Raw genomic sequence first — 25357 nt, 5'->3', positions numbered from 1 at the left:
GGCAAGTTTGTTTGCAGCCTTGGGAGATATAGAATTTCCCTTCGGTGCAAAGGGCAGACACACTGCCAAGTTTAATAACGGTAATGTTTCCCTCTGAGCAAAGGGCAGGCATGCTTACTGCTCCTTATGAAAGGTTTGGATTCTCTACACTGAGGATTGTTCTCCTATAATGCAACCCACTGAATTTTCAGTTGTTACCCTTTTCTTATTGCCCTGTAGAAATTGGGGTTTAAGGAGTCAACTAGTGAAAATGTTGATATTCTGGCTACCGCTATTGCTGTAATAAATTCCTTTGTCTCTGACCTCGTAGCTGATGTCTCCTTTGGGTTCATGCGACATGCTAAGAGATGCTAGCTAATGGGAAGACCTACTGGCCAGTCACTACAAGTTGGAATCAACTTACCAGCAAAATCGGCTTGGTTTTTGATTTGCTCTGATATAAGGAGCACCAGTGGCACAGTGGTTAAGAGCTTGGATACTAACCAAAAGGTTGGAGATTTGAACCCACCAGCTGTTCTGTGGGAGAAAGGTGTGGCAATCTCCTTCCATAAAGATTACAGCCTTGGAAACCCCATGAGGCAGTTCTGTCTTACATGGTCTCTATGAGTTCGGAACAACTCAATGGCAATGGAGACGGCTTCACACTATAAGCCCTTTGCAAGTAGTGATGGTGATGATGAGCATGATGATGATGACATTGGCTGATACTGAACATTTACTGTACGCCAGGCACTAGGCCAAGCATTTTATACGGATTATCTCTTTTAAGCCTCAGAAAAACTTATGAGGTAAAAAAAAGGTAGTACTTTTATCTTCGTTTTACATCCTACGAAAAGTGAGGCAGAGAGGTTAAGTAACTTTCTGGGGACATTAACTTGTAACAGTTGGCACTGAGACTCAATTCTAGGTGTATTTGATTCAAGGGTCCAAGCTCTTGCCCACAATCTATTCTGTTTCTCTTTCGACGATATCTGGAGATATATTTGGATATACCTCACTGTGTTTTGCCCATAAAGGTTTGTTTCTAGTAGAAGATGCACTGATTTCCCTCTCTCTCCCTTTTTATTCATTGATTTATCCTTACTGTTCATACACACACATATGAAAAGCATGTATATGTATACACATATTTATATACGAAGATATATATGAAGAATGGTACTCTGCCTATAGGGTCGCTATGAGTCGGAATCGACTCAACGGCAATGGGTATATATGAAGAGTGAAGATACACACATGTACACACATATATGCATATATATGAAATGTACAGTTTTAAGAATTATATCACAATTATGTCACTCTCAACGGCCAAAGAATAAAAGAAAAACTCAATAAAGTTCATTAGTTATGATCTTATTTACATTTTCATCACTTCTGATATTTCCTGTTTGATCTGGGCCCATAGTATTATGTTTTCAATGTCTTTTTCTCATCAGGAAATTTTTGAATTCCACAAATACATTATTTATCAATTTTCTGTTAGGAAATTAAAAAACCACTTGCCACTGAATCGACTGCAATTCATGGTGACCTTATGTGTGTCAGAGTAGATAGAACTGCACTCTGTAGGGTTTTCAATAATTTTCTCATATCATTTTATCATATGAGCATGTGATTTAAATGAGGCTAAACAATAACTGTCTTTTTTAAACCAACAAAAACCTGGACTCCATTCATTGAGTGTACTAGTTGTTTTACCTAATTTGCACCATTAGCTCTATTGTCTTTAATCATAATAAATGGTTTACCTGTATGAAAGATAAGGCTTGTGGTTATTCTTGCACATTATGAAAAATCTCTCGAGTGCTGTCAGTTGGGTTAGTGTGTTCTGATATTCAGTGTACAGCCTGCTCTTTAAGGAATTGGTTCATAACATGCTTTCTCCAACATATTAAAGTAACTCCAATTCAGGGGTACACAATTAAACTTACTTTTTCTCTTCGATAACCTAATTTTATTTTACCTACACGTGTATCTGATATTACTTTGTCGCTTTACATGTGCAGTCTGTTTTTTTTGAAATAGATGTTCCATGCACAAAACTGGGTTATAGGAAAATGAATTTTTTTTTAAACAGCAATTACAAATACTACATACACTTGTGTGGCAGAGTCAGATAATATATTTTTTTCATGGCTCATGGTATCTGTGTAATGGGTGGAAGGACTGGTACTTCAAGGCCTTTTATTATTTATTATGCCATGCATTCTGACAAATCAGATGTGACTGTTTTGATCTGTGATTGTTCAGCTTTAGTGAATATACAGAGAATGTGCTAAAGATTAGTATTTATTTGGGAATCAAATCTGCAAGGAAATACATATATACATAAAGATAATTAAGACACTGAAATGATCATTTTATTAAACACATTTTAGAATGTTTTATGATAAAATATATCAGTATTGAGTAAAATGTGTAAAAATAGTAATTCTACAACTGGGAAGACATCTCAGTTTTATTAATTTTGGTGACATCTTCCCAACCATGTCTAATCTTCAGTATCTTCTTCCTCAAGCACGGCAGGAATAGGATGACTTTACTTATCAGGACAACAATCGGAAGGACAACTGCTATCATAAACGTTGGAGGTGTATACCACACAAATTGTTTTATATCTACCCATTTATTCCAGGCAAAAATCAATGCATGTATTGTGCCCAGCAGAAGGGAAACCATTCCTAGCTTGCTCTGCAAAAAAAAGAAAGAAAAAAAGAAGAGAGAAAAGATTAGCTTGAGGAATATTGGTTCAGTAAGTTTATTTCATCCTACACCCTCTGAAGTCTGTTCTGTTGCTTGGAAATCCTTTCATTCATCTGTGATTGTTTTCCTATCATATTTCTCAACAATGCCCATTCTTTATGCTTTTTTTCACATGTCCCCACTTTATCCCTTCACTTTTGGGTGATGACCTTGTCTCCAGACTAAGTTGAAAAATTCTCAACCTTCCTTCTTTCGGTCTCAGCTGCCAGACAAACCTGCCCTCTCCTTCTCTATCACTTTGCTCATCTCTCTTATGAGATTTATTTTAGGGTGCTGTACCCTTTGTGCATTTACCTTAACTCTGCCTATCAAGAGACATCTAAAGTCAGGGACTATGTCTTAAAAAATCATCATAAACTCCTTGCAGAATCAACAGAGTAGTTTGCATGTTTTAGGTGCTTGGTAAATATTGGTGGGCTGACTAAAGATCAGTGCAAAAATCAATTTGGCCTCAGTGGTCTTTATCAATTGCGAAGGCAGCTGGAGTAACTGACTCTGATTTTGGTATGTGAATACTGAAGCAGATGACCTTGGTCTATGTTTAAAAAATCAAACACCTTGATTAAATGGAAAAATATCAAAAAATATTTCAATGTTTGAACAAAATAGAGAGGTCTGGAGATGTGAAGAAAAATTTCAGCTTGCACTGAGATGCCTGCCACTTTACAGATAAAGTTGGTTAAAAAATAGTTGTTCACCCATGTAATTTATGGCATCCTGCCAATATAATATGTAGCTCTTCTAAATAACTTATGACTTCTATTTACTTTACTGGAAGTGGTTATTAGCCTGCCAGAATGACCCCAGCATACAATTATTCAACAGTACCCCTAAGTCCTAATGAGTACAATCAAATAATTAAATTCATACCTTCAGATACGAATCTATGGTAAATCACTGTATAGCTACTTCTTGGATTCTAAATGCAATTGGTTGAGGGTTAATTTTACCAATTGCATACTATATATTTATTATGTACCTACAATGGAATGGACTCAGTTGTCAAGAGGCATTACTTGAATTCCTCATTAAATCTGAAAAGTGGTACTCAGCATATGTATGATGGGCAGAACAATGTAAGAAGAAAGTCATTTAATGAGGAAGAACTCCAATGATTATCAGGCAGCATCTACAATATTTGTAGATACTGTGCTTCCAGAATTTGACACCATCTCTAAGCCATGTTGGAATAATTCAGATGGAGGCATAATTTCCAGTCTAATCAGATGCTCTGATGAAGTATCTGTTACAGTCTATGTGTGGGCATGTAGCAAGGATATTGGGGAATGCTTGACTTTCTGAGAATTTCGAAAGATGTCTACCCAAAAAAGCCAAAGCTATGTAATTTAAAAAATCTTGACAGTGCTTATAACTGAATTAAATTTAGTCCTTTGAATCTTGCCTGACATAGATTACCTTGTGAATTCTGGCAGGTTGCTTTCTTTAGAGTGTAATGTATCACAAATTGATTAACTTTAATAAATCTCAGATAGCTTTTAAATTTTAAGAATACTTAGAAATTTTAAGTAAGTTACATAAAATGTAACTCAGAAAAAGTAGCCTTTAAAATTAGATATTAGAATGCCTTTGGTTTATAAAACTCCTTGTTTCCAGGAGAGATGCTTTTTCTGGATAGTACGAGTCTGTGTAATTTAAAAAGAATGAACAAAATCAGAGAATAGGTATAAGGACATTTTTATTTTCTGTGCACTAACAAACCACAGATACTGGATACCTAAAATATTATATGTGTAGTTATTGGGTGGGTAGCAAGTTGAACCAAAAAATAACAAGATTCAAATGTTAGAAAGAATGTTTTTATCTGAGTAATACCTTTTATTTATGTCTAGAAAACCATTTTCCAATTTAGAACAATAGGGAAAAATGTAGGAGAACACACCGTTAATTGGAACAAATGTAGGATTTTTGCTATTGGAAAATATTTGTTATTTTTTATGGGGTAAAGTCAACATGCTAATGATATTATAAGCACAGAAAGAAGACTTATTTCCTTTGAGAGACCAGAGTTATTTTCTATATTATTTACCTGGATATAGTGAAACTCCCTCCATGTCAAAGAGTCGCTCACTGATGGTATAGATGTCACAGCCAACAGAGCCAGTATTGCAAGTCCCACAATTCCTAGAGACACATAAATTTCCATTCTCCAAACATCATGCTCGATCCAGGCATTTTCTTTATTTTGCTGGACCTACCAGAGGGTGAAAAAAGAAAGAAGGAGTGCAAAAACAGTTGTTTCCTGCATTTAAATCTCTTTATTTCCTTCTATACTACTTCTGTCTACTAGGGAAGCCCTGATAACTAGGGACCTCCACAAATCTGTGATTTTTTTTTTTATTCCCCTAAGAGAAATGACACAGGAACTATCACTCTCTTTCCTTGAGTGCAACATTTATATAATCTGTTTTTATTAACTTATGTAATAATTATTTGAAGGTTTACTTGGTACAAGCACGTGCTGTACAGCAAAAAAAAAAAGAAGAACGATTATTATTAAAAAGTAATCTTGTGAGGGTGGCAGAAATGTGGCCCTGACCATGAACGAAATATTTATGTTGCTAAAATTATACTTTATTATTTTCAACTTAAAATATAATTTCTCAACGGAAAACTGTATAACCAAGTCCCAATGAAAAGTCACAATGAAAATTTAAAATATAGATTATTTTCTCAAAGCAGGTTTCCAGCAGGGGCCTGTTATTGTATCTATTAGTTATAAATATGTAATTTCTACCATGTAGTAATATTAAAATGGAAAAAGGTAATTTTTAGAGGTCAAAGACTTTAATTTAGTGATGCTGACAACATCATCATCCTACCTGTTGGTATGCCCAGTTTAGCAACTTGTATCTGTAGGATCGCCTCATTGGATAGGACAGACTATAAATCGCATGCAGTACAGCAAAAAAGAAGCTGAGAAGCCCAAATTGCTTTCTTGTTTGCATCCACCCATCCAACCACCGTGGAAATTTCTTATACTTGGTTCCGTTACGAAGCTGTACAACTGATGCTATCACACCTGGCAAATAAACCAGGGCTAAAAGCGTGATAGAAACCACTGGCAAAACTTTGTTGATGACCAGGATGGGAATTCTATAAAAATATTGTTGATGGGCAGTTACAAAAGGATGAATTACTTCCCTCAAAAGAGTGTAAAGAAAAGTCAGAGATGATATGATAGCAGCTATTTTAATTGGCAAACGCCATTTTGGAAAGAGTTCTTGTTTGTACTGAAGCTCTGAGGGGCAATCAAATTCATCAAAATGGGTTGTTTGGTGCAACTGCAAAAGCACAGGTCTTTTCAGCATGCTGGTCTCTCCCGAGTGCGTAGTCTAGAAAGGAAAGAAAAGAAATATCTTAAGTGAAATGCAACAAAACAATGGAGTTTTTCTTAATTACTTAGTGCTCAATCATTTTGCATATCAGTGAAAAAGGGCATTTGGGACCTCCTTTTGGATACTGGTACTTTTTTTTTTGGATACTGGTTAGCTGAAGATGGCATAGTACATGTCATACCGACCAAAGGTATCTGAGCTACATTGGGGTTTTCCATTAATTTCTGTTATCTATTTTTCTTTAAGACAAAAGAAGTACATACTTCAAATATCTTCACTAAATCTTAGACCACTGTTGTTTCTTTTTTGAAGGCATAAAAGAATGCTATAAGGCAATTGGGAAGTTGTGTAAGCAAGCATTTTTTCCCATTGGTATCATGGCAGCTTATCAAGAGATCATCAAGCAAATTGATGAACTGCTGTTTAACCAAACAAATTCATTTGTGGAACAAGAATCACTTGCCCCACTTAAAAAAGTTAGAAAAAAGAAAAAATCCATTAAGCCTTGTAAAAATAATACAGCTTGTAGGTATTGACAGTTGTGTTTCTTTTAGAGTATTTTTTGTTATTGGACAACTCTCCACAAAGCTTTGAAAAGTGAATTCTTCTTAATTTAGGCGTAAAGGATCAGGAATAATATAGTCCTTACTATAGATAATGATGTGTAATTTCCATCATACAGTCTTGCACCTTGATTTTATATTTCTAAAATAACTCATCTGCTAGGAAAAAAAAATTCTATTAGGAGGTACAAAGGCTACATAGGCTGTATAAGTAGTCAAATCTCACAGCAATGCTGTATTTCCTGAGAAAGTTAGACATCTTCATCCAGTTGCATTTCTAGGTAGCCAACGATTAAAAGGTGTTTTCACTGAATAATCTGTCTTTTCCCTAAATGACTGACTGTTGTTGTGTGCTATCCAGTCAATACTCATAGCGACCCTATAGGACAGAGTAGAACTGCCCCATACAGTTTCCAAGGAGTGGCTGGTAGATTTGAACTGCCGACCTTTTGGTGAGCAGCCTGAGCTCTTAACCACTTCACCGGGCTGATAAATTAAAAAAAAAAAAAAAAAAAACTCAATATAAGAGCTTATAGAACAGTGTTTCATACTGTACTACTTTATGACAAAATTTACTTTCTCACTCAATAATATTTTCCTCACTTCTCATAGCTCTGTATGTGGCACCATAACATGTTAATGCTTGAAGTGATTATCTTGTTCATTTTCTCTTTTTATGCAGAGTAACTTTAATTCGTATAGCTCTCTATAATTTCTAATGTTTAAAAATGATGTCTTTTGCCATTTGAATTTTACTTTGAGTAATAAATCACTATTATATTCAGTGCTTTTTCTGATTACTCCATCTAGAGGGGCACTGATGAGCTTGATACAGCTTCCCCCACCTCTGCATGCTGAAATAGGCTAGCTGATATAATAATCAACTGGAGATCAATTTCTTGGTTAAGGGTGAAGAAATACAGAACAGCAAGTAAGACAGTAAACTTGAAGAATGAAAGTGATTTTATTATATGCACATTTTTTACAGAGTATGTGCTTATAATTTCTTGGTTATTTTTCCTATTCGAATAATTACGATAAAATAAATAATTTGTTAAAACTGCAGTTAAGATAATTTAGAAGAGTAAAAACTGTTTGGAACCAAAAATTTCCACCACTTTTCCAGCAAATGATGTAGCCAGAAACATTTAATCCTGGAGTGTGGCAAAGTGGGACAAGTGATTCTTATTACCACAAGTGAATTTGTTTGGTTGAACAGTGATTCATCAGTTTGCTAGATGATCTCTTGGTAAGTTGCCATATCTATGGGGGTAGTTTACACAACAGTTACATGGGCATTGCTGACTTTTTCTTAAGCTTAGGACCACAGAACACTAGAAGGAAACTGGAAAGGCCTTGGGATCACCTGGTCTAACTCTCTCACTTTGTACATAAACTAAGACTCAGGATTTGCGGTGATTTATTCAAGGTCTTTCAGTTAAGCCCTTGACCATCAGTCTGATGCTGTTTCTCTCATATGCTACACTGCCCCTCATCCATCACAGTGTCAATGATAGGAATCATAATAAGGTACCAGCACACTAGGGTGAAAGGCAGTTTTAGAACACTAGAAATATATAATGGCATTTGAATTATGTTTATAGATTTTAATTATTGATTATGATTATTATTTTACCAATGAATCATCTTCTAGATTTCTCATAGGCTTCATTTTCCAAAGTTCTTGGTTTGCGATGTCTTTTCTGTTCTCCATTAATTCTACAAAATAATATGGCTTCAGCTACCTTTGAAAATAAAAGATAATTATCTTCAAGTCTATTTTATTTATGATATTAACATTTGATTGGATGATACAGGAAAACCTATTCATTTAAGAATAGAGTGACAGATAAAGTACAATTAAAATATAGTGACTGATTTACTCTAATCACATAAGCTTTAAGAGTCTCAAACCAGTGCCCTCATGTCAACAGCAACTGCTCTTCTTTGTCCAACAACCTGGGTAATGAATGATTTACATGTCCATATGAAATTCAAAGAGTAGGACTTGCCTTTTGTTTTAGAATTTAACTCCAGGTGCTACTCAAGAGAAATGCCAACTCTCCTAAAGGTAAATAGAATTAAGAATGCATTTTTTTTTTTTCTTGGAGTAACAGTGTTATCAATGGAGGTTGTACATAGCTGATATATTATAAGTTAAGCGTTGAATAAACTTTTGTGGTTGATGCTCAAATTTGAAACAATAATTGATTCTTACAGGGAAATGTACTCTGAATTCCAGACAATGAACAAAGCAGACATTGGTGAGGTGAACACTGATAGTGGGATAAAGCACTAAAAGGGCCCAATGAGTAATGAGTTGGTCTCTGTTAAGACATGAACTTCTAGTGTATTTCTAGTGGAGCTGTTGAGTTGTGCTCAGTCACTGACATGTCCACCCTCCTGGCCAACCCTGTGGAAAATAATTTTGTCAAGCTTCTTACTCAGTAAAGGAATTCTTTCTGTCACACCCTTCACAGATCCTTATCTAAACATACAATGTCACAATATGATTCATTATTTTTATCAGTTCTAAATGTATTTCCTTCTCTCTCTCTCTCTGACTCCCCCACTTCCATATATAAATATCAGAGGACTCTAGTTCAATGTGGATTGTGTGCTTTATGAAATTCAATGAGATAAACAGATTAAAAAAAAAAATAGATATTCAGAAATTTGACAGAAAACATTCCAGGTGTTTCTGAATTTTAGACCACCTGTAATACTTTATCAAGTGAAAAGTTGTCTCCGTGAGTAGGTTTAACATACTTAAAACAATGCCCAAGTTTTAAAAGTTTGATCTTCACAAAGAATAAAGAAAAGCCATGTTTACATAATGCCAACATTTTCCTTTGTTGAAGTGCTCCTAGAACATCCTCCAGATGTTACCTATTTTGAAATTTCAAAACATTCATGCTGAGAAAATTTATTGTTTTGGTGTACCTACATTCTTTCCCTGCTTCTTATTGATTTAAAACACCGCCCCCCCCCATACTATATAGTTTGGGGAGGCCACCAATTACAGTAACACCTATCCTCTGGCCATAGCCCATGAGTGGTTCAATGGTTAATGCACTCTGCTGCTAACCGAAAGGATGGAGGTTCAAGTCCAGCCAGAAGCTACTTGGAGGAAGGGCCTGGTGATCTATCTGAAAAATCAGACATTGAAAACCCTATGGAGCACAGTTCTACTCTGACACATGAGGTTGCCATGAGTTGGGGTCAATTCAACAGCAACTGGAAGAATTTCCCTGACCACACTGATTGGCTTAGAGACGGGCACATAATCCACGTTGAACTAGAGTCCTCTGATATTTATATACGGAAGTGGGGGAGTCAGAGAGAGGAGAGACAGAGGGGAGAAATCTTGAAGGTTTTGTTAAGTTGGATGGAATATGCCTATCATGCCTCACTTTCCCCATACTGTAAAGAAAATGTCTTCAATAGATGAGAAGAAAGCCAACACACAGAAGCAGAACCAAAAAATGGAGAAAGAAACAGATGAGTCCTGGAGGCTTATTTTGAGTATTGAGAATCCCTGAGATCGGGTCCTAAATTTCTCAATTACACAAATCAATACATTTCCTTTTTTGCTTAAGTTAGAGTTGGTGTTCACCATTGGCATTTCAGAGCTCTGACTAAAGCATATGTAATCATCAAGTATTTACGAACTCAATACTATGTTAGATACTATCATGGATTGAATTATGTCCCCTAAAACGTGTGTATCAATTTGGCTGGGCCATGATTCCCCGTATTGTGTAATTTTCCTACATGTTGTAAACCCTGCCTCTATGATGTTAATGAGGGCAGATGGGCGGCAGTTGTGTTAGTGATGTAGGACTCAATCTGCAAGATTGGATTGTGTCTTGAGGCAATCTCTTGAAATATAAAAGAGAGAAGCGAGCAGAGAGACAAGGGGACCTCACACCACCAAGAAGGCAGCACCAAGAGTAGAACGTATCCTTGGACCGGGGTTTCATGTGCCTGAGAAGCTCCTCAACCAGGGGAAGATTGAGGACAAGGACCTTCCTACAAAGCCGACAGAGATAGAGCTGATGCCCTGAATTTGGACTTTTAGCCAACTTTACCATGAGGAAATAAATTTCTCTTTGTTAAAGCCATCCACTTGTGGTATTTCTGTTACACCAGTACTAGATGACTTAAGACAGAATTTGAGGAGGAAAAAGAGAAATATGAGATCTTGTGAGTATACTGGAGGAGCTTACAGTCTATTTCCTCAAGAAGCATTATTCCAAGTCGTTTTTTGATTTATCCAACACTATAAACAGAGTAGTTTGGAGGCCTAGGAATAGAAATATCATCTATTGTAATCAAACACAGAAAATAATTCCCTAAGTCTTGGAGGATGTTCTAACTCTGTGAGTTACAGAATGGGAAAGGTGTTAAAATATAAGGAAATTTACATTTCTTCAATATTAATTCATTACTGTGTAATGATGTCAGGCAGTGGGAATACAACGTTAAATGAGATGGAGCTTCTCTCAAAAATCTTGCTGCCTAGGAAGGCAGGCAGGTCAATAAGTAACTTCATTGTAGTGCAATGAATCCTAAAGGAAGACAAAGTGGGTAAAGACAGTGGCAGGGAAAAGGAAGCAGAGAAAAAGGGTGGGGGGCTCCCTTCTAGACCTAATCCTGGGACATCTAGCAGGATAAGTGTTTGCTGAATGAGGGCCTTATGTACAGAACCTGGTTGGTAAGCCACAGTGGCCAGAGTGCCCAGCGATCCATATACATGTTAGGAAACCACACTGAAAATCAAGGCCAAGGAAAAGCCAGGGCAGTGAGGGTGCTTGTTGACTGTGTGGCCCACAGTCAACTTTGTGCCCAGAATCCAGGAAAATAAAATATCAGTCAAATAAAATATGCTGCTTTCATCAGACATTAACCAAGTATATAATTTATGTTCTCCAGTAAAATTGTTTCATGGAAAAAAAATGCAACAGAAAGCAACACAGTGTTGAGAAGTCAGTAACTCCAGAATTTGACGCGAAGTTTACTTTCATCCCCATTAAAAAGTGAAGCATTTCTGTTATTTCTGACGTGACTGCCATTTTGCTGTAGCAGGATGGCTGGCTCCTTGTTTCTGCTAAATATTGACCAAGCCCAAAGGACTCAGGTTTATGTCCCAGAGTTTAGAATATGAGGAAACCGAATGACTGGGGTACACTGAGGATTGCACTGCATTTCCAAACCTTTTTTTTTAAGTGCACATTTGCTTTACCACATTTAAACTACATGAAGGTGAGATGTTTTTCTTCACCGTGCTGTTTATTAAAGAATTGCTTCCTCCCGTGCTGGATATTGGTGCTAAATGAATGACTTTTATTAAATGTCAGAATATAGAGGGAACTTTTTTTTACAAGAACGGAGTAAGGCATTTGAAAGTCTACATACATTTTATGCCTACAAACTCCTTCCAGTGGATTTGGTCCACGAAAAATTTTAAAGGTTTGATTGACTTTTGGAGGGAATTTGAATTGAACCCTACCCAGGCTCTGAGAGAGTATACCAATGTTCTAAGGACTTAAAACGAAAATTTCCTCTTACTCGGAAACCCGAAGACCAAGCCGCACGATTTTAAACTATATAACAATCACTCATCAATGCGATGCAAACTAGGGGCGACATTGCCAAGTTGGAAAACTTGCCACTAAAACCCAACCTGAGGACAACTTTAATAACCCATCACGTCGCCTAATGTCCCAGCGAAAAGGCTTCCTTGTGAGTCACTGGCTCTCAGCCCCTGGCCCAGCCACAACGGCTCGGTGTGCTCTGCGGTGAGCTCGGCTCAGGCAGCTCGCTCTGGAGCCTCGCAGAAGGGGCGAACTGAGCTGCGCTTTGCCCCCGCGCCGCCGCCCCAGTCCCGGGCGAGCCAGGGACCTGCTACACCCGGCCCGAGGCTGGGGGCGGGCGCCGAGGCCTCGCTGGGACACGCGGAGGTGAGGAGCTACCGGCGAGCAGAAACGATTCGAACGACTCACCAGCTCTCTGGCGGGCGGGACTTGACGGTCAATCGCGGCCGCAGCGGCTCCCGGAGCGAGGCGCCAGCCCCACGCGGCGCACGAGCCCGCAAGCGCCGAGCCCCCAGCCGGCGGCAGACCCTGCCTCCTCCGCGGTCGCCGGTCCAGCGCCACCTGCCTGCGCCCGGGTCCGCGCCGCTCCTCCTCCCGCCGCCTCAGAGATTCACCACGTCGCAAGCCCGCCCCCAGCTTCCTCCAAGCAGCCCAGCTCTTCGCGTGAGGTCGGTTTAGCGTCCCTCCACCCCTTGCCTTTTCTTTAGCCTCCCAAATCGCTAAGATTTGCGTAGGTCTTTAGGGCAGGGCTTCTCACACTTTAGCGTGTATCAGACTACCTGGAGGGCTAGTTAGCACACCGCCTGCTGAGACCCACCCACAGAGTTTTTGATTCGGCAGGTCTGGAAAGGAGCCTGAGGTTCTGCAGGTCTAACACGTTCCCAGAGGATGCTGAAGCATTCCCAGATCACACTTTAGGCACCGACTGTTTTAGAGCTCGTAAACTTCCACGTACGTCCTTACTTTAAACCTCACAGCAACTCTGAAGTGGCTGTTACTCAAGATTCAAAATCAGAATCTCTGAGAGGGTACGTGACTTGCTTCCTAAATCGTCCAAATCTTGTACCCAAAACCGTGAAAATTTTGTCCCTTAGCTGTAAAAAGCCCTTACGCCCCTCCTTTACGCCTTCCTTTCTACACCTCGGATATTAAGTGCAAATTCAGATCTCCTAGCCCACTTAAGTATTCCAAACCGAAAGCAAGGCTACCGTCAATATTGAAAAGTCTCGTTTTTAGGCGCCGTGGAGCCGTTCCACTCACAGCAACCCTACGTACAACCGAACAAAACACTGCCCGGTCCCGCGCCATCTTCACAATCGTTGTTTTGCTTGCCCCTGTTGTTGAAGCCGCTGTGGCAGTCCATCTCGTTGAAAAGTCTTAGATTGTTTTTAAATATGAAGAAGACGGGGTTGGGGAAAAGAGAGAACAGTAGAGGGAAACTTTGCTCCTCTGAGTTGGAATTAGCCTCAGGGTATAATGTCTGAGACCGGAATTGCAACGACATCTGGGGATTTGGTGTATGACATTCCCAGGACTAGGCACATTAGAGAATGCAGAGGAAAAATAGACGCTCAACCGCATTTCCCGTGATTGTCCTTTACTCATAGTTAGGGCGCCTGGGACTTCTCAGTTTATGCATTTTTTTGGTAGTCACTGACTTCCCTCAGGGTAATCTTAAATTCCTTTGAACATTAAATTACCATAGACTGACACCTTGTGGTAGAAATAGAAAGTTACAAGTTTTATTTCTAGTGAAACTAGAAAATAATTAAAACAAAGTTTAGAAAAATAAGTATCTGTTTATAGCACAGACTCTAAAGAATTAAGACAAATTGTTGCATGTGTCTAAGTATTGTTGGATTTAAACAGTATCATGGGTCCCAAGTACTCAAACAGAGCAATATGCTTTCATTCTTGAAGGTTTGGTAGATCAAAAGTCATTCTTATTTTTAAATGATCTATTTTCCATGTGAAGGGAACAAGGAAGTTATCAGTGTATTAATATAAACTGGTTATTATGGCAAGCCCCACTTCAAACTACTCTTGCCCTTCTAATGAAAATGTTTAATATCAAGGGCAAAATAATTTTGCTTTATAATTAGACTTTAACCATTTTTTTCTGAACTTCTTATGAAAGTTCTTTTGTTCAATGTTTTAGTGTAATAAATAAATATAGTCTGTTTTGTTCCTTAGTAAATGAATAAAAAATGTGAGGTTGTTTGCTGCAAGTTTGTAGATATTACGAAAGCAACAAAATATTGGATTAAGCAAAGTATGCTTGTTGTTAGATGCTTTCGAGTCAGTTCCAACTCAAATAGTGACCATATGTACAACAGAAGGGAACATTGCCAGGTCTGGAGCCATCCTCACAATCGTTGTTATGCTTGCCTGAGCCCATTTGTTGCAGCCGCTGTGTCAGTTGGTCTTGTTGAGGGTCTTCCTCTTTTTTGCTGACCCTCTACTTTACCAAGCATGATGTCGTTCTCCAGGGACTGGTCCCTCCTGATAACATGTTCAAAGTACAGGAGATGAAATCTTACCATCTTCACTTCTAAGGACACTGCTGGCTGTACTTCTTCCAAGACAGTCGTGTTCGTTCTTCTGGGTATCAATGGTATATTCAATATTCTTCAGTAACAGCATGATTCAGTTCTTCAGTCTTCCTTATTCACTGTCCAGCTTTCACATGCATGTGAGGGCGATTGAAAATATATTGGCTTGGGTCAGGCCCACCTTAGTCTTCAAGGTGACATCTCTGCTTTTCAACACTTTAAAGAGTACTAAGGAACTTTTGTTAAACTGTAAGGAGTTTAAGATTATAGATGAAATTTCTGCAGTTTTTGAATACAGATAATCTGTGGGTAATCTGTGATTCAGGTATACAATGAAGAAAAAAAAATTTTTTTGAAAAATTAAAATGAAAAGCACCTGCGAATGCTGAGTTAGCATCTATAGCACGTACTTCTCGAAACCTCTGGCTTGTATAAGACAGTGTTACGCTATTGCAAATGCTGAAAAGCAAATTAGTGGTTTTGTTATGACTCATAAGAGCTAGAGGATTTTAAAATAGAAATTCAATTGTGAGTTACAAACAAATTTGGGTCATTTAGAATATTTGGTAATATACTTAAAATACAATAAGAGACCATCTTAACACAACAGTCCTTTAATATTATTTGGGGTCAAATAATGAACTAGTGATTTCAGGTTAACATGTTGTGAGGAAAAATATAATAATTTAGAATTCATGAGTACTTTCACCTGGCCGATGAACAATCTGATCTTAGAAGTTGATGGGACCACCATTTTAGAAGTAAATGGGGAATAATAATATGAAAGATTAAGAAAAAAATCAGACAACTAAAGATAAAAGATAGTCACAATAAATAGCAAATTTCAAGTAGATGACAATAATTATATTTTATTTAGTGTTTCTCCTTTGGAAATCAAACTCTCTCTTAAGGGGGCAGTAATTCAAATAATGATTATCACCAAGTCCACTTCTTACTATGTTTGGTAAGAATGACCAGGTTTTTATTTTCGAATAAAAAATTACTCAAAGTTCATGAAGAATTTTGCCAAAATGATTTTTGCCAAAATGATTATTTTTGCCAAAGTGATTATTTTAGCATGGACATGGTAAAGGCCAAATTTTCTGATTCTACTAGCATTGTATGATAAGTCCTCTTCATTAGTTCAAGGTCTGCCGGTACAATAATGCTCAAAGTATGTGGTAAGCTTAGCCCCAATATTTGTGCATGAAAATGGTAGGGGCTAGAGAGAAAGCCTGGCCGTAGGACTAGAGGCTTTAGAAAGTTTCCCATATATTTTCCCTTAACTCAAAGTCCTTTATTGCTCAATCGCCAACAGTCAACATCTGTTCAAGGTGGGTTTAGAAAATAGGTGGCTTATTTTGAGGCCATAGATCCATTTCTGCCCCAAATATTGCTGAATGATGCACAAAATTTCGTGATAAAATATATCCTAAAAAAAAAAAAAATGGCTTTAAATCTGCTGTCATCTATCAAAAGGCAAAAGTTCCTGGAAATGGTACCATATGAAGCCTTACCAGTTATTTCCCTCCTACTACGAGTAATTATTTCAGTTCTTTTCTAAGAGTGTGTTCTGCATGAAGAATGAAACATCAGGATACTGAAGACTTACACCAGGAGATTATGAAGGGGTAATAACATAGAGGATGACTTTTGATCTACCAAACCTTCAAGAATGAAAGCATATTGCTCTGTTTGAACACTTAGGACCCATGATAATGTTTAAATCCAACCATGCTTAGACACATGCAACAATTTGTCTTAATTCTTTAGAGTCTGTGCTATAAACAGATACTTATTTTTCTAAACCTTGTTTTAATTATTTTCTAGTTTCACTAGAAATAAAACTTGTAACTTTCTATTTCTACCACAAGGTGTCAGTCTATGGTAATTTAATGTTCAAAGGAATTTAAGATTACCCTGAGGGAAGTCAGTGACAACCAAAAAAATGCATAAACTGAGAAGTCCCAGGCGCCCTAACTATGAGTAAAGGACAATCACGGAAAATGTGGTCGAGTGTCTATTTTTTCTTTGCATTCTCTAATCTGCCAAGTCCTGGGAATGTTATACACCAATAGGACAGATTTCACCACCTTCAAAATATTGTTTACACTGGGCAATTTCTCTTTCCCTACATGTCCGTAATATGTTTGGTACTATAGTACATCATTATTCAGAGTCTGCCTGTATCAAAGATTTTTATGTGTTTCTTTTTCCTTCACTAAGTTGTGATCTCTAAGAAAGCAGAGACCTTGCCATTTTTCTTTGTATCTCTTGTAACTTAGAGATTTGATGGAACAGACTCATCATAAATGTTTGTGGAACGTGATTTTAGCCTTGAGTCTTAGTAAGGCTGGATAAGACACAGGAATATGGAGCCCACATCATGCAAACCACAGCTATGGACACATATCCTCCTGTTACGTGTTTTACAGGGAACATTCTCTTACTCACCTTCCTTAGCCTAAACCTTTCTTCTTGCTTTCTGCTGTGGTAACATGTGTGCCTAGGGCTGCCATAGTCAGAAGAACTACAGGCCTTCAATGTCTTGAGTTATAGGGGGTAGGGAGCTGAAGAATGTCGAAGGGGGAGCTGGTTCAATAGCTAGTCCAAGAAAACTGAGAAGTAGAGTTAGACCTACAATTCTTAGTAGATGACCCTGCATACTGAAGTCAGAACCACGCCTACCAACTTTTCTGTAAGAAGAAAGAAGGAAAGGAAAGATACTATAATTTTAAAATACATGGTATTTGTCAGGACTGTTGTATGTGGCTTTATATTATCTCATTTAATTCTCTCAATGTCCCTAATATATAGTTGTCATTATCCTCAGTGTGTAGGTAAACTGAGGCTTAAAAACTTGATCAGATAACTCAACTGAGTTAAGTAACTTGATCAAGTTTGTACAGTTTTCAGAGGTTAGACTGGAACAGCAACCAAAGTCTGTTTGACTCCAACTCTAGTGCTCTTCCTACAGTATTACTATGTTTCTGTGACCAAATATAATCAGTCAAAATTTCCTCAGTCTGTAACAGACTGGGAGGACCCAAGAGCTTAACAGTTAACAGAAACCACTTTAAGATCCATTCAGTTTTCCCTCTATATTCATTAGGGTGTGGGCTAAGGTACTACAACAAGGAGGACTAAGATAGAGTGGTTAAAGAAGATAGTTAATTTCACTCTCATGTAATAGCCCTACAGAGAGCAGTCCAAGTTGATGGGAGCAGTTCTGCTCCACGATGTCATTCAGGGACCAAAGTTCCTTCTATCATGTTACTGTGCTGGCTCTCAGTACGCTGTCCTTGGCAGTGTGACTGAAGCTGTGTCATGACCACATCCATGATCTAGCTTGTTATTTCTTTATAAGTATCCAGTGGAAGTTGCACACATCACTTCACCTCACATTCTATTGATAATAATTTAGTCACATGGCTACCTAACTGTAAGGGGGAAATGTAGTCTCTGGCTGAGTGCCCAGCTTTTAAGGTCTGTTTCTGTGGTAGAAGAGAGAGGAAATTTTTGTGGACAACTAGAAATCTCCACCACACTCTCACCTCCAGTTCTGATCTCTATGTTCATGCTAAGCTTCGGCACTTTGATTTCCTCCTTCATTTGGCTGAATGCCTTCCTCATTATGAAGCCTTCCTGAGGGACCATGGGTAAACCTTGTTACTCAGTGGCTTGGTTTTAGGCTGGAGGCTGACTATTAGCATCAAAGCAACCTCTTATGTACCCTGACCATGAACATTCTTGTGTGAGAGGTCCTTTCACATGGCCTTTATGTTGGTATGCCTGGACATAAGAGATACCCAGGGGGAATGTAGCTTAGATCCACCATGTTGTTGTATGCCATTAAGTTGATTCTGTCTCATGGTGACCCTATATGAGAACTGTCCCATAGGGTTTCCTAAGCTGAATATTTATGGGAGCAGATAATCAGGCCCTTTCTCCCTCAGAGTAGCTCGTGGATTCCAAACATGGACCTTTTAGTTAGCAGCCGAAGTGCTTAACCGTTATGCCACCAGGACTCCTAGATCCACCATAGCTAATGACAAATCTCACCTCATTGTCTTGAGATATTAGTTGATGACAGTAGTATATGTAGATATTTATGATTATGCTGGGGATGCATACATGCATAGGGTGTGTAATAAAAAATTTGAGAGGCCTTCGTGGTAGGGAACGGGGAACAGAGCAAGGTTCAGTAGAAGAACCAGGGGACTCAGATACTTTCTTCTTTTTACTCTCCTTACTTTTTACTCACCCTTCCCTGTGAGACTGTTAACTACTGGGGGACAGGAAACACATATTTCCGTTTGTCTCCTTAGCCCTAGTATGGGGCATGGCATATAGTAAGAAGATGATAAATACTTATTCAGTGAAGCCTACAGTGGAGAGAGGTTCAAGGAGTAGCAAGTAGTCAACAATGTCCAGTGCTACAAAAAGGTCAGGTAAAATGTGTAATAAAAAGAGTTTGTTGGATTTAATGTTGACAGGCCTCTGCTGACTGTATAAGAATAATTATTGAGGGTGGAAGCCAGACTACTATGCATTGAAGAAGGAGAGAGTGGAGATAATGAACTCAGAATATGCTTCCAGTAAGGTTGGATAAGAATGGAAGGAGAAAAGTGGTGCAGTGGATGGAGTATGATCTTTTAAGGGTGAGAAAGATTGGATTTTCCTTATAGGCTGAGAAGAAGAGAACTGTGTAAAGAGAGATTGAAGACATAAGAAAAAGAATAACTGTTGGAATTAGGTTCAGGAGAAAAGTGAACAGACATGGAACCTAGAACACAGTGAAAAGATTTTCTTTGAGCAGAAGTCATGATACCTCTTTCTCAGGAATTAGGAAAACAGAGAGAAAGAAATGTGATTTTAGATGTACTGTATGTATTTTTGTGGGTGGGGTAAAGGACAATGAGTGAACTCATGACTGATGGGAGTCAAGACCAGCTGAAAGGGGAGGAAGTGTAGGGACTTTAAAACTGCAAAAATTGAGAACTTGTTCCCTGCCTTCAAGATATATAACATTTATTTGGGGGAAATGGAGAGACAAAGTATATGAATAGTTGAATTCACTGGAAAACAATGCAGGATCACTTAGAACCAAGTGCTGAGTGATAAGATAAGAAGTGGGGTGCTGAAAATGCATAGAAGTGATGGAGCAATGATTTGTGATTTGGTTGGTTAAGGAAAATATAATGGAAGAGTGGTTATTTTGAACTTGGCCTTAGAAGAGTGAAGGAATTTTTTTTTGGAAGCAGCAATATTCTTTAGAGTCAAAATACACAGACAGATTAGCCTCAAGCCAACAAACACAGAATTCCAAAGTCCTAATTTCCTAGAATTTGGTGAAATCCTCCCAGATAGTAATGGTGGGTGAGTTTGGAAACAACACAATAGTAAGTCCCATGCCTCATCTCCTGTCTGTAGCTACCCCCCGCCCCCCCCAGTGCTCTCCTGTGGTGAAGCAATCTCCTCACTGGCCTTCTGGATGTTCCCTTCACCAGCCCTCCACTGCAGTGACTCATAGCTTATTTACTGAACCTTGGGTGAGGTTCTGGGCTCTGTACAAAGTGTTCTCGAAATGCAGTCCTTGCCCTTAAATTCCCTTCAGGTCTTCTGTTTGTTAATGAAACTGTACTTTTCCTTGTCCCCAAACGTATCTCTTTTCTGCCTCCAGACCTCTGTCTTTGATGTTTCACTTCCCGTAATACTATCTCCATTCCCTTCTCCCACCCCATTGCCACTCGCCTTATCTCCACTTATGAATATTCTCCATATCTATTTAAGTTCAATTCAAATACCACTCCTCCTTGCAGCCTTTCTGTGTCGCTCCCATATCCCTCTACTTCCTCTGAATCCTCAGCTTAGAGTCCTTTTCTTTTTTGGGGATTAAAATATGCTTTTTTGAAAAAAATTTATTGTACTTTAGGTGAAAATGTACAGTGCGAATTGGTTTTTCATTGAAAAATTTATAAACAAATTATTTTGTGATATTGGTTGCAATCTCCACTATTGTCAGCACTCTCCACATTCCCCTTTACACCCTGGGTTTCCTGTGTCCAGTTTTCTGTCCCTTCCTGCTTTCTCGTCTTTGCTTTTGGGCAGGTGTTACCCATTTGGTCTCATATACTTGATTGAACTAAGAAGCATTTTCCTCATGCAGTTATTGCGTGTTTTATAGGCCTGTCTAAACTTTTGCTGAGCGGTGAAGTTTAGGAGTGGCTTCAGTTCTGAACTAGCAAGGTATCTGGGGCCCTAGTCTCGGGGGTTCCTACAGTCTCTGTCAGACCAGTAATTCTGATCTTTTTTGTGTGTATTTGAATTTTGTTCTTAATTTTTCTTCTGCTCTATCTGGCACCCTCTATTGCGATCCCTGTCAGAGGGTAGATGGGGGTAGCTGGGCACCATCCAGTTCTTCTGGGCTCAGGCTATGGAGGCTGTGGTTCATGTGATCCATTAGTCCTATGGACTAAAATTTTCCTTATGTCTTTGGTTTTCTTCATTTTCCTTTGCTTTGAACAGGGTTGGACCAACAGATGTATCTTAGATGGCTGCTCACAAACTTTAAAAACCCCAGATGCTACCCACCAAAGTAGGATGTAGAACATTTCCTTTAAGAGCTATGTTATGCCAGTTGACCTAGATGTCTCCCAAGACCATGATCCCTAGCTCTCAGCCCCAGTAACTTTGTCCCTCAAGGTGTTTGGATATGTCTTAGGCAGCTTCTATGACTTTGCTTTGGTCAATTTGTGCTGACTTCCCCTATATTGTGTGTTGTCTTTCCCTTCACAAAAGTTAACACTTGTCTACTCTCTATCTAGTTAGTGATTTCCCCTGGCCAACCCTCTCCTTCCTCATACCATCAAAGATTGCTTTTTCTGTGTGTAAACCTTTTCTTGTGTTTTTATAATAGTGCTCTCATGCAATATTTGTCCTTTTGTGATTGACTTATTTCATTCAGCATAATGCCCTCCAGATTCATCTGTGTTGTGAGGTGTTTTCTGGATTCATCATTGTTCTTTACTGTTGTGTAGTATTCCATTATGTGCATGTACCATAATTTGTTTATCCATTCATCTGTTGATGGGCATTTAGGTTTTTTCATCTTCTTGTGGTTGTGAATAATGCTGCAGTGAGCATGGGTCTGCATATGTCTATTCACGTGATGGCTCTTATTTCTCTAGGATATAGTCCTAGGAATGGGATTGCTGGATCATATGGTACTTCTATTTCTAGCTTTTTAAGGAGACACCATATTGTTTTCCATAGTAGTGGTACCTTTTCACATTCCCAGCAGCAGTGCATAAGAGTTCCAATCTCTCTGCAACCTCTCCAACATTTGTTATTTTCTGTTTTTCATTTGTGCCAGTAATGTCTGGGTGAGATGGTGTCTCATTATTGTTTTGATTTGCATTTCTCTAATGGCTAATAATCTTGAGCATTTCCTTATATGTCTATTAGCTGCCTGAATGTCTTCTTTGCTGAAATGTTTATTCATATCCTTTGCCCATTTTTTAATTGGATTATTTGTCTTTTTGTTGTTCAGATGTTGAAATATTCTATAGATTTTAGAGGCTAGACTCTTATCGGATATGTCATAGCCAATTTTTTTTTCTCAATATTTAGTTTCTCTTTTTACACTTTTGGTGAAGTCATTTGATGAACATACATGTTTAATTTTTAGGAGCTTCTGGTTATCTAGTTTATCTTCTGGCATTTGTGCATTGTTTGTTAAGGTTTGTATTGTATTTATGCCATGTATTATGGCCCCTAGCATGGTCCCTGTTTTTTGTTCCATGATCTTTATCATTTTAGGTTTTATATTTAGGTCTTTAACCAATTTTTAGTTTTTTGTGTATGGTGTGAGGCATGGGTCCTGTTGCATTTTTTTTTTACAGACGGACATCCAGTTTTGCCAGCACCATTTGTTAAAAAGACTGTCTTTTCCCCATTTAATGGACTTTGGTCCTTTTTCAAAGATCGCCTGACCATAGGTGAATGGATTTATGTCTGGTTTCTCTATTCTGTTTCACTGGTTTATGCGTCTGTCATTGTACCAGTACCAGGCTGTTTTGACTACCATGACTGTATAGTAGGTTTTCAGATTAGGTAGTGCGAGGCCTCCTACTTTTTTCTCTTTCTTCAATAATGTTTTGCTTATCCAGGGCCTTTTTCCTTTCCATATAACGTTGGTGATTTGTTTTTCCATCTTGTTAAAGAAAGCTGTTGATATTTCGATCAGTATTACATTATATCTATAGATTGCTTTGGGTAGAATTGACATTTTCACAATGTTCAGTTTTCCTATAAGTGAGCATGGTATGTTTTTCCATTTTTGTAGGTCACTTTTGATTTCTTACAATAGTGTTTGGCAGCTTTCTTTGTATAGGTCTTTTATGTCCCTGGTTAGATTTATTTGTAAGTATTTTATCTTTGGAGGGGCTATTATAAATGTCATTGTTTTCCTGATTCCCTTTTGAAGTTCTCTTTGTTGGTGTATAAGAATCCAACTGATTTTTTTATGTTTATCTTATATCCTGCTAGTCTGCTGAATCTTTTTATTGGTTCCAGTAGTTTTCTTGTGGAATATTTGGGGTTCTATGCAGGGTCACTAAGAGTCAAAATTGACTCAGTGGCAATGGGTTTGGTTTTTGCTTTTTTATATATGTTATTGTTAGGTGCCGTCCAGTAAGTTCTGATTCATAGGAACCCTATGTACAGAACAAAATGCTGCCCAGTTCTGCGCCATCCTCACAATTGTTGTTATGCTTGAGCCCATTTTGGCAGATACTGTGTCAGTCCATCTCGTCGAAGGTCTTCCTCTTTTTTGATGACCCTCTAATCTACCAAGCGTGGTGTCCTACAGGGACTGGTCCCTTCTGATAACAAGTCCAAAGTATGTGAGAGGAAGTCTTGCCATCCTTGCTTCAAATGAAGTACATTCTGGCTGTACTTCTTCCAAGACAAATTTGTTGGTTCTTCTGGCAGTATGTGGTATATTTAATATTCTCCACCAACACCGTAATTCAAACACATCAATTCTTCAGTCTTCCTTATTCATTGTCCGGCTTTCACATGCGTATGAATTGATTGAAAACACCACGGCTTGGGTCAGGCACACCTAGTCTTGAAAGTGACATCTTTGTTTTTTAATACCTTAAACAGTTCTTTTGCAGCTGATTTGTCCTATGCAATGTGTCATTGATTTCTTGACTGCAGTTTCCGTGGACATTTGTTGTGGATCTAAGTTAAGTGAAATCCTTTACAGCTCCAATATATTCTCCATTTATCATAATGCTGCTTATTGGTCCAGTTGTGAGGATTTTTATTTTCTTTATGTTGAGATGTAATCTACACTGAAGGCTATGGTCTTTGATCATCATCAGTAAGTGCTTCAGGTCCTCTTTACTTTGAGCAAGTGAAGTTGTGTCATCTGCATATCACAGGTTGTTATTGAGTCTTCTGATGCCCTGTTCTTCTTCACATAGTTCAGCTTCTTGGATTATTTGCTCAACAGACAGATTGAATAAGTATGGTGAAAGGATACAACCCTGACACACACCTTTCTTGACTTTAAACCATGCAGTATCCCCTTGTTCTTTCTGAAAGACTGCCTCTTGGTCTAAGTAGAGGTTCCTCATGAGCACAATTAAGTGTTCTGAAATTCTTCTCAATGTTATCCATAATTTGTTACGATCCACACAGTGGAATGACTTTGTATAGTCGATAAAACACAGGTAGACATCTTTTGGTATTCTCTGCTTTCATCCATGTTCCATCTGACATCAGCAATGACACCCCTTGTTCCACATCCTCTTCTGAATCTGGCTTGAATTTTTAGCAATTCCCTGTCGATGTACTGCTGCAACCGGTTTTGAATGATCGTCAGCAAAATTTTACTTGTGTCTGTTACTAATGATATCTTTCTATCATTTCCACATTCTGTTGGATAATCTTTCTTTGCATGTGTACAAATGTGGATATCTTCCATTTGGTTGGCCAGGTAGCTGTCTTCCAAATTTCTTGCTTCCAGTGCTGCAACTGTTTGTTGAAACATCTCAATTGGTATTCCATCAATTCCTGAAGCCTTGTTTTTTGCCAATACTTTCAGTGAAGCTTGGACCTCTTCCTTCAGTGCCATCAGTTCTTGATCATATGCTACCTCCTGAAATAGTTCAGCTTTGACCAGTTCTTTTTGCTACAGTGGCTCTGTGTATTCCTTCCATCTTCTTTTGATGCTCTCTGCATCGTTTAATATTTTGCCTGTAGAATCTTTCAAAATTGCAACTTGAGGCTTGAAGCTTTTCTTCAGGTCTTTCAGCTTGAGAAATGCCAAGCGTGTTCTTCCCTTTTGGTTTTCTATCTCCAGGTCTTTGCACATTTCATTATAATACTTTACTTTGTCTTTTCAAGCCGTCCTTTGAAATCTGTTCAACTCTTTGACTTCATGATTTCATCCTTTTCCTTTAGCTACTCTGTGTTCAAGAGCAACTTTCAGAGTCTCTTCTGACATCCAT

The 25357-nt window shown here is 38.3% G+C and overlaps 1 protein-coding gene across 2 annotated transcripts; it reads right to left on the bottom strand.

The window, feature by feature from the left end:
- Positions 1-2126: 2126 nt before the first annotated feature.
- Positions 2127-12776, bottom strand: STEAP1 (STEAP family member 1). 2 transcript variants are annotated; one of them, XM_003407158.4, is made up of 5 exons: positions 12691-12776; positions 8322-8404; positions 5607-6119; positions 4814-4978; positions 2127-2694 (listed from the first exon to the last, which is right to left on the bottom strand). In XM_003407158.4, exons 2-5 carry the CDS (start codon positions 8397-8399, stop codon positions 2437-2439), a joined length of 1014 nt encoding a protein of 337 aa, XP_003407206.1. In that variant the 5' UTR covers positions 8400-8404; positions 12691-12776; the 3' UTR covers positions 2127-2436. The 2 variants fall into 2 exon arrangements, with proteins under 2 accessions (XP_003407206.1, XP_010585590.1); XM_010587288.2 differs by having other exon boundaries at positions 2128-2694; positions 8322-8430.
- Positions 12777-25357: the final 12581 nt, after the last annotated feature.

This window comes from Loxodonta africana, chromosome 8 (genome assembly GCF_030014295.1).
Source record: "Loxodonta africana isolate mLoxAfr1 chromosome 8, mLoxAfr1.hap2, whole genome shotgun sequence".
Classification (NCBI taxonomy): domain Eukaryota; kingdom Metazoa; phylum Chordata; class Mammalia; order Proboscidea; family Elephantidae; genus Loxodonta; species Loxodonta africana.
Note: the sequence above shows the minus strand (reverse complement) of the source record. Positions and strands in the feature narration are given on the sequence as shown.

Excerpts from the sequence above, each read along its gene's own strand:
- STEAP1 (XM_003407158.4), bottom strand. The coding sequence starts at position 8,399 with ATGGAGAACAGAAAAGACATCGCAAACCAAGAACTTTGGAAAATGAAG. Across the intron at positions 6,120-8,321 it reads ATCTAGAAGATGATTCATTG|ACTACGCACTCGGGAGAGAC; the intron begins GTAAAATAATAA and ends TTTCCTTTCTAG. Across the intron at positions 4,979-5,606 it reads TAAACTGGGCATACCAACAG|GTCCAGCAAAATAAAGAAAA; the intron begins GTAGGATGATGA and ends ACCCTCTGGTAG.